This window comes from Pinus tabuliformis, chromosome 6 (genome assembly GCF_031772625.1).
Source record: "Pinus tabuliformis cultivar Carrire ecotype Pingquan chromosome 6, CPIR1, whole genome shotgun sequence".
NCBI classification, from domain to species: Eukaryota; Viridiplantae; Streptophyta; class Pinopsida; order Pinales; family Pinaceae; genus Pinus; species Pinus tabuliformis.
The window spans coordinates 1,024,001,183-1,024,011,209 of NC_142292.1; the positions used below are offsets into that span (position 1 = coordinate 1,024,001,183).

Here is a 10,027-nt window from a genome sequence, read left to right on the forward strand (position 1 = left end):
GTATGTTAAGCTTGATTATTGACAAGACAGTTTTGATCTTGTTGCATGACACATAAGACACTTTCTTTTATAGTACTCATTTTAAACATTTTTGGCTGTCTTTATAGCTGCACCAGTTTGGAAAATTGTCAAAATTTCCCTTTGGAGAAATGTTAGGAACATCACTTTCTAAAGAGAACAAAAGCATGGGCGAGAAGCAACATTACAAAACATATGTTTTTTCACAATTCTGCTTTTTATATGTTGAAGTGCTAATTCGATCATTTATCATTATTGAGTTGCTTAGAAGGAGGGATGCAATCAATATTTCTTGATCAGGAAACCAACTTGAACTTTTGAATGGAAGGCAACAAATGGCATGTTGATTAATGTCAAACATTGAGGAATCCCAACTTTGGAACGGCACGACATTGTTTATGTAAGCCCCCATCATTGTAAGTCAGGTTTATACTAATTTTATATTATTTCAGAATAAAGTTTTGATTTAATTTAATTATAATTTTAAGCTAGTAAAACATCAAGTACCCTAGAATGTTTCCCACTGCTAGACGTTTTTTGTTGAAATTGCTTTACACACCCCAGAAATGCTTTGCAGCTAGGCCTTCCAATTGATATCATTTTTCTGCAATTCCAGATGTCAAGTTTCTATTCTAGAGTGATGGAGATGCAGCATTGCGTGTTGGTGGGAACAGAAAACAGATAGAAAATATCAAAAAATTGAAAATAAATATTGTGCACAGGAGCTCCACAATATTTCAGAACTGTGAATAATGGATAGCCTTGTGTGATAATGCCTCGCATGCATAAAAGGCAAAGAAATAAGTTATTTAACCTGAATTTTAAAACCCTCCAACTCATAATATAGAGGATCCTTTATTTTTTAAAAGCAGAGGAATATCAATGCATGTATGGTATCTGCAACTTTGAATAAAAGGCATGGTTTGACCACTGAAAAAAACCTTGTGTTCTTTAAAATATTATCCATACAGTTTTTGTCTCCATGGACAAAAATAGTGCTTTCAACAAGTCAGCCAACCAGCTACCCTTGCAAAGGACAGAGGAGGTTCAAACATATCCAGAAAGAGCCGATCTAATTTTCTCAACCAATCTCTCATGCAATCCAAATTGACATGATTTTCCAAGAAGACAAGGCTCCCAAGGAGTCCATCATGTAGCTTGTTGGACTTATTTATATACTATATCTTTATTACACACCACATTACATGTACTATTTTCCACAATAATAATTTGAAAGTTTTAAGTAGGGAGTCAAGATGGCTTTACAAAAATGGCACTGTTTAGGCCTGACACCTAGTTAACTTAAAATATATACCCTTTAACGAGGAATATAAATGGCACACAGATAAGGCACACAACAGTAATGGTGGGTACAACAACTCCTTGATCAAAAGCCTTTTTAATACCCCCTATCCTGGTGACGTGTTGATAGATCAAGTATGCATAAGCCTCTATGGAAATGACTATTCTAGCTTGGGTTCCTCTGCAAATCAACAACATCCCATAAACGACCATCCACATTTCCAAACACCAATTCAATCATTTGTTAAGGAAAACAACAACTTGCCTCAAGTTCATGGCTTGATAAGGAGAAATAATCACCGATAACACAAATAAAAATGGCAGTTCCAATTCCCCTGTTCCCAACAAATTAAGTTTGTCAAACACTACAGTTCTGTCATGCAATTCAACTCAATATACTGTGCAGAAAAGAACGACCAAGTAAAATAGGATGGCATTTGAGTTCTTGTGACTCACCAGGAATGTAGTAAAATAGTCTAACAAGGAAGACCAAAAAGGCAGTCCACAAACCATAATCACCTCTGTAATAATGTAGACAAACAAATCCAAATGTGGGGTGAAGTTTAAACTCTCAGTTCACTTCACTGGAATTTGTCTAATTTTGCAACTGGGAAGAACCTGGTCACCCGATCTGAGAAATGACATCTCCAGGTGCCTCTAGGGCCAACAATGGAACAAGGAAAGATTTGTCGATGGATGTGTGCTTTGATAACATCAAAACCCTGCAACAACATAATTGAATCATTTTTTGCCTCAACAACTACTTGAGTCCCAAAAATAAAAGTTGAATTATGACTCAAAAAAGCCTAATGCCTTTTTTAAAGTAATGACCTTTGGAAATAGTCAAAAGAAAAAGCAAATAAAACTTGAGACATTTGTGTATAAAGATCTAAAGCTGAAATAAAAATTAAACTATGAACCCCAAGGGAGCCTTTGAGGTATTCCATTTTCTGAGAGGAATATATTGACAATTGGAAACAATCAGAAAGCAAAAGCTAAAAAGCTCAACAGATTGTTGTAGTAGAAAAATCTAGTAAATTGAGGTTGCCTATCCCAAATTAGTTAGCATTTTGAAGGATCCCCTTGTCTCAATAGTAGGCTTGAGAGAGATTGTCCTTAACAAAGTTATCCTTAGCAGAGTTTTGAACTTGAGAGAGATTGTCCTTAACAAAGTTATCCTTAGTAGAGTTTTGAGCTGATCTTTAGAGGGGGGGGATTGTATAGCTGGAAAACCAATCCGAGATGCTCTAAGAGAGATTGTCATTAACAAATTTATCCTTGGCAGAGTTTTATGCTGATCTTTAGAGAGGGGATTGTATAGCTGTAAAACCAATCCAGGATGCTCTAAGAAAGGCTTATCTAATCATTGTTTTACACAAATTCTGCACAAAAAGAAATATGACCGAGAAAGCAAACATACTTACTTAACCGATCAACCATTAAGTTAGTAGGAGACACCACTTCATTGACAATACCACTCTGTTATCCAGTAAGAAACACCACTACATTATAACTAAACTTTAAACTGTATCCTATCTCAGTAAAAACTAATAATAAATATTTGTTTTTGAAAATTAAACATTACATAATTACATTGTTCAATAATTCAATAAGCTTTTTATATTGTAAAGTCCTACCTCAGTAAAAACTAATAATAATCCAATTACTATAAGAAAATAGATCCTTATATCATAAACAAATTATCTTTATACCAATTCAATATTTAACTTCACCATAATATTATATATAAACTTAATATATGTTCTTTCTCAATAAAGAAATAAAAAATTACTTGTTTTATATGGAAAATCATTTAGAATTGAAGTCACAGAGGCTTAGAAACAAAAATGGGATATTGCCTAAAACAGCCTGCATATCTTGACAATTATGAGTTATATAATCCATGGTATTATCTTGTTTTAAGAAGACAGAAGGCTCGGAAACAAAAAATGGGATATTGCCTAAAACAGCCTGCATATCTCGACTTATTGCGAGTTATATAATCTGTGGTATTATCTTGTTTTAAGAAGACAGAAGGTGTACTGGAGCAACAATATCATATAATGGATTGAAAATAGAATGTGTTGTAATTTGATCGAATAACGGATTGAAAATATCAAAATTAGCAGAATGAAAGTAGATTCTGTATCCAGTAACAAATTTAGTATCAAAATAGAAAGGATGCCAGATTAAGCGACATAAAAAAATTGACAGAACACAGATAGAAAATATAAAAAAATTGAAAATAAATACTGTGCACAGGAGCTCCACAATATTTCAGAACTGTGAATAATGGATAACTTTGTGTGATCATGCCTCGCATGCATAAAAGGCAAAGAAATAAGTTATTTAACCTGAATTTTAAAACCCTCCAACTCAGTATACTCTCATAATATAGAGGATCCTTTATTTTTTAAAACAGAGGAATATCAATGCATGTATGGTATCTGCAACTTTGAATAAAAGGCATGGTTTGACCACTGAAAAAAACCTTGTGTTCTTTAAAATATTATTCATACAGTTTTTGTCTCCATGGACAAAAATAGTGCTTTCAACAAGTCAGCCAACCAGCTACCCTTGCAAAGGACAGAGGAGGTTCAAACATATCCAGAAAGAGCCGATCTAATTTTCTCAACCAATCTCTCATGCAATCCAAATTGACATGATTTGCAAAGAAGACAAAGCTCCCAAGGAGTCAATCATGCAGCTTGTTGGACTTATTTATATACTAGATCTTTATTACACACCACCTTGCATGTACTATTTTCCACAATAATAATTTGAAAATTTTAAGTAGGGAGTCAAGATGGCTTTACAAATATGGCACTGTTTAGGCCTGACACCTGGTTAAATTAAAATATATACCCTTTAACGGGGAATATGAACGGCACATAGATAAGCTACGCAGCAACAATGGTGGGTACAACAACTCCCTGATCAAAAGTCTTTTTAATACCCCCTGTCCTGGTGACGTGTTGATAGATCAAGTATGCAGAAGCCACTATGGAAATGACCATTCCAGCTTGGGTTCCTCTGCAAATCAACAACATCCCATAAACTACCATCCACATTTCCAAACACCAATTCAATCATTTGTTAAGGAAAACAAAAACTTGCATCAGGTTCATGGCTTGATAAGGAGCAATAATCACTAGTAACACAAATAAAAATGGTAGTTCCAATTCCCCTGTTCCCAACAAATTAAGTTTGTCAAACGCTACAGTTCTGTCATGCAATTCAACTAAATATACTGTGCAGGAAAGAACGACCAAGTAAGTAAAATAGGATGGCATTTGAGTTCTTGTGACTCACCAGGAATGTAGTAAAATAGTCTAACAAGGAAGACCAAAAAGGCAGTCCACAAACCATAATCACCTCTGTAACAATGTAGACAAACAAATCCAAATGTGGGGTGAAGTTTAAACTCTCAGTTCACTTCACTGGAATTTGTCTAGTTTTGCAACTGGGAAGAACCTGGTCACTTGATCCAAGAAATGACATCTCCAGGTGCCTCTAGGGCCAACAGTGGAACAAGGAAAGATTTGTCAATGGTTGTGTGCTTTGATAACATCAAAACCCTGCAACACCATAATTGAATCATTTTTTGCCTCAACAACTATTTGAGTCCCAAAAATAAAAGTTGAATTAGAGTACTGACCTTTGGAAACGGGCAAAAGCAAAAGCAAATAAAACGTGAGACATTTGTGTATAAAGATCTAAAGCTGAAATAAAAATTAAATTATGAACCCCAAGAGAGCCTTTGAGGTATTCCATTTTCTGAGAGGAATATATTGACAATTGGAAACAGCCAGAAAGCAAAAGCTAAAAAGCTCAACAGATTGTTGTAGTAGAAAAATCTAATAAATTGAGGTTGCCTATCCCAAATTAGTTAGCATTCTGAAGGAGCCCCTTGTCTCAATAGTAGGCTTGAGAGAGATTGTCCTTAACAAAGTTATCCTTAGCAGAGTTTTGAACTTGAGAGAGATTGTCCTTAACAAAGTTATCCTTAGAAGAGTTTTGAGCTGTTCTTTAGAGAAGGGGGGATTGTATAGCTGGAAAACCAATCCGAGATGCTCTAAGAGAGATTGTCATTAACAAATTTATCCTTGGCAGAGTTTTGAGCTGATCTTTAGAGAGGGGATTGTATAGCTGTAAAACCAATTCAGGATGTGGAGCAACAATATCATATAATGGATTGAAAATAGAATGTGTTGTAATCGGATCGAATAACGGATTCAAAATATCAAAATTATCAGAATGAAAGTAGAAATCGCTCACCGGCCCACCATAAAATCATTTTCTCTTTGAGTAGCAACCACATCTGTGGATTTATTGGTAAGAGGTATCATCCAATGTACCAAAATTACTAATGCAATCCAGCCCTTTTGCTTTTCCTGCATTCATCGAGAAATTTATAAAATCTCATAGAGTGAATGGAGATGAACATAGATCAGAGAGGAAAAGAACCCGATAGGTTTTCCTGTACAACTCCACAGCAGCTATATGTGATAGCAAAACATGGTGACCAACAATATATGGCTCAACAGTTGAGTTTCCAGCAGTACAATTTCCAAATGGTTGGGAACATCTTTAATGTGGGAAAACGCCGTCTCCTGCAGTGCCAAAAACATTGGGCTCATTGAAAGTGGACCAATATTTCACTCGATCACCAAACTCTCTGAAACACACATCTGCATAACCTTTAAAATCCTCCCTGCATAAGATCGAAGTAGATTAGAGAACTCTGCTTCTCTAACCATAAGGTTATTAATGCACCATAAATTGATGCTTTGACTTGTGTTTCAACCCACATGGGAAGAAAAACAAGAACAGGAGATGACATAAGATGTTTACACAATCTGTGGATTTAAGAAACCTCCATAGGAATCTTACAGAGCTTGGGGCAGATCAAAGTGGTACAATGTCACATGTGGTTGAATGCCTGAGACATGCATTGTGAAACGATTAACAGTTTTGAGGATGATAGTCACAGGAATAAAAACAAAGTAGAGAGACAAGTTTGTCAATAAATACTACCATGGGACAAAAGCTCATTTATGAGGTTATTATACTACTCAATGCCTTTTGGGTTGATGGGTCCTTCGCCATCTGCATCAATATATGTGAAATAGTTATTTCCTACCATTGTCCATTGAGTGTTTACTAAATTCTCAGGATTAAACATGTGGTCAGAGCTCAAACAGAAATATACCAGGAATAAGCCTGGGCCATGAGATTGAAAATCTATAGGCATCTACTCCCATCGCAGACATTAGATCAATATCCTCCTTCAAAACCCACATGAAATTTTGCATCAGGTTGATACCCAAATCATCTAGGAGTTTAACTATTGATACATTAGTATGAAAACAACAATAATGGGGTTGGACATGCACATAAAGCTTGAGGATGGCTTACAAGTAGCCACTGCATATAGGTTGTCCTAGTGACATTTATTGTTCTTAGATTTGCAGATAATAATACCTTGTAACGATGGTATTGATCAACAGCTACATCTCCATTACCTCCATCCACAGTAATCCCTGACAATACAGTTAAAACAAACAACAGCTCACTTCCAGCCTTGGCCTTGAAAGTCCCAAAGTAAAGTAAGGAACTGGGTAGAATGCAAATGAAGGGATGAATGAAGATATGTGATGAAACAGACCTTCCCTGTGAGTGAAAGTGTCAAAGATGCTTCGCTTCCGGCCATCTTCTGCTGTAGCTCCTTCATACTGCAGAAAACCAAATGTTATTTTGCAAAGAAACATGCTGGACAGTATTCCATATGGGCACAAACTGGAATTGAGTTTGCCATGGCAGAATTAGCACTACCGAGCAGTTTCGAAGTCCTGGAGACAAAAAGAGTTCAAAGGGCATGAGGAGGGGTTCGTAAGGAGAGAGGTGACCACCTAGAGAAACAGAGTGTGAATACTATGTTGCCTTGGGGAAGGTTATCTGGGGCTGCCTTGGGGAAGGTTATCTGGAGCTGGCTTGGTGCCAGTGGAAACCTCCCTGCCAGAGAGAAAATCTGACTTTTCCAGGCTGGACTACGGTTTTGGGCCCTGAGAAGTAACCTGTGAGAGTTTACTCTCAACAACTGTAACGGAAGGAGGAAGCTCGGGGGGAACTTGGACGTGATTGCCATTGCCAGTTCCATAGGCTGGGAGGTGTGGTCCTGTCCCAAATTCACTTTCTTGGAAAACTGTGAACGCATCAGATAAGTAATTATGTTTATGATATGCTTCTGAGAATCCAACAGATAAGAATAAGTAATTCCGTTTAGGTTATGCTTCTGAGAATGCATCAGATAAGAAAAAGTAGTTTTGTTTATGTTATGAGAATGCATTAGATAAGCCAAATAATACTGCTTATGATATGTTGCTGAGAGCGCAATAGATAAGTAAAGAATACAGCTTAAGTAAGAAAAGACTGCTTTTGTTATGTACCTATGAATTAAACATGTAACTGGGACAACAAGTGGTATATGTAAGACTTACACAGTACTTATTTGAGTATGCATTCTTGGACAAATAAATTGTGCAATAGATAAGTAAAGAATACAACTTAAGTAAGAAAAGACTGCTTTTATTATGTACCTATGAATTAAACATGTAACTGGGACAACAAGTGGTATATGTAAGAATTACACAGTACTTATTTGAGTATGCATTCTTGGACAAATAAATTGTACAAATTGATAGAGCATACTGTGAGATATACCTGTCTAACAGGATTGAAATGGTAATGTTATTCAACCCATAATCAACAGAGACACTGTGATTGATAAACTAAAGTAAAGGGAGTAAATGAACCATGTTCATAGTGCCAATACACTGGTCTGAGCGTAAGTGAGGTACTAAAATACCTATCCTCCAGCTAGGGTAACATGTTCAGGTAGATTGACCCTCTTGGGGAAGAAACCCCAATTTCAAAGAAAGAGCTCCATTGGGGAAACTGGGAAATCTCCGGTGTAGAAATGATATACATTGAGCAAATGCAAACAACAGTATTCATCAAAACGATAAGAATGAAACCCATAACCCTGTTTATTTATAGAATGAACTGTAAAGAGAGATATCAGCAATCTTATTCATTAACTGGAAATGAGTAAACCTATGAAACACTGAGGAGATGTAACAGCATGACTACCCCATTTCTTCCAGACATAAATAATTTTTTTTAAAAAGACTAATACAATTGCTAAAAGGGCGAAAAGATGCTCTAGAACTTAATTAGGCATTGAACTAAATGAATATTATTACTATGCTGGGAGTGATCTTGAGGGACATAAATAATTTCCGCATACCTCTTGGTCGCTGAAATGCAACAGTCATAACGAATACAGAGTATCATCAGCCTAAACCAAATTTGAATGTGTCAAACCGTTTAAATTACATTGCAGAAAATAAATAGTCATAGTAGATCTTATACAGAGAATTTGTAATTAAGGCAACAACCGTGCTGTCGGTTGTGAACCATTAAACTATATTCTGGGCCGAGGATCCTCAAACCAGAGATTAAGGCTAATTTTCTTCCAAACATTCATAGGGGTGAGGTGATAGCTTCAGGAAGCCCTAGGATACCGCAGGCAAGTTCCGGTTGTACAATAACTCATTTCACTATCAAACCCTCTGCTGGAAGAGGAATAACCAAACATGTTCCACAGTAATAAAGCCTACATAGCTTCAAAGGAAATCGTAAGACAAGCCTTAGGCTGAGCTCGCCAACCTGAGTGAGAGAAGTTGTTCCTGCACTTCCGGAGTTCTTGATAGCCGATAACACCAACCCCACTTGGAGTTTGTTGGGGTTTGTTGCTGGCCTGCAAAAACAACCCATGAAAACAAGTAAAACCCTGGTTTCAAATTAAACATTATAACTCAGAAGGTAAGAGCTTCCAGGGTGAGATTACCCGAGTTCTGCCGTGATGAAATAACGGGGAAGAAACAATGTTCAGTGATACCAGGCCAGAGCCCTGGAAACAAGTTCTGTGGATCCTGTGGAGGATAGCTGAAGCAAGCAAGAACAGTTCTCATTCATATCATTGCTCTGTGAAATAACTTTGTTCGCTTCAGCTTCCCAGCGCATCCAAACCCCGCGACGGTTTCGATGACGTGAGCAACCATTTAACTACCTTCTCTTAATCGAACGACTAACAATACTATAATCGTCTAACACATGATCTGACGGCGCACAGGAATGACAGGTAGATTTTAGGGAAGTTTATTTCAGAGGGAAACGCCTTACGGCGTAATTATTCCCTTGGATCCATTAGAAGTAGTAAGATATATAGAACTAGTCAAATAATAATATTGCATAGCTGACATGGAAAATATCTATCAAATGACAATGAAATAATAGGATTGTGTTAACCCTACTGCAAAGGGAAGTTTGATTTGGGAGTGTGATATTTCTTGTACCGTAGACTAAGAAGAAGATTTGGAGAACTAGTAGAATAGGTTGCATGAAGTATCCCCAAGGCATTGTGCAAGAATTACCAAATTAGTTCGGTGTATGATATATGAGGTATGTAACCCACCTTCTTATGATGGCTTAGGTGATGTAAATACTTTTCTTAATTATTATGAAGAACAAGTTCAAAAAAATCAGGTTGTTAGCCTTGGATATAGCCCTAAGAGCTACCCCTGCTAGATGGTGGAATGCACACAAGAAGAATATAGGAGGTTGGCAGGAATGTTGAAGACTG

At 36.7% G+C, this 10,027-nt stretch overlaps 1 protein-coding gene across 5 annotated transcripts; it reads right to left on the minus strand.

The window, feature by feature from the left end:
• Nucleotides 1-1,580: 1,580 nt before the first annotated feature.
• LOC149262490 (beta-glucosidase 32-like) lies at nt 1,581-9,572 on the minus strand. Of its 5 annotated transcripts, XM_089424774.1 has the most exons (10): nt 9,052-9,572; nt 6,989-7,055; nt 6,805-6,863; nt 6,533-6,608; nt 6,358-6,429; nt 6,175-6,262; nt 4,803-6,034; nt 4,633-4,697; nt 1,777-2,042; nt 1,581-1,655 (listed from the first exon to the last, which is right to left on the minus strand). In XM_089424774.1, the coding sequence occupies exons 1-5, from the start codon at nt 9,157-9,159 to the stop codon at nt 6,392-6,394; spliced, it is 348 nt and encodes a 115-aa protein (XP_089280900.1). In that variant the 5' UTR covers nt 9,160-9,572; the 3' UTR covers nt 1,581-1,655; nt 1,777-2,042; nt 4,633-4,697; nt 4,803-6,034; nt 6,175-6,262; nt 6,358-6,391. The 5 variants fall into 5 exon arrangements, with proteins under 5 accessions (XP_089280900.1, XP_089280892.1, XP_089280907.1 ...); XM_089424766.1 differs by lacking the exon at nt 1,581-1,655 and having other exon boundaries at nt 1,666-2,042; XM_089424781.1 differs by lacking the exons at nt 1,581-1,655; nt 1,777-2,042 and adding an exon at nt 3,750-4,507.
• Between the last annotated feature and the right edge of the window lie 455 nt (nt 9,573-10,027).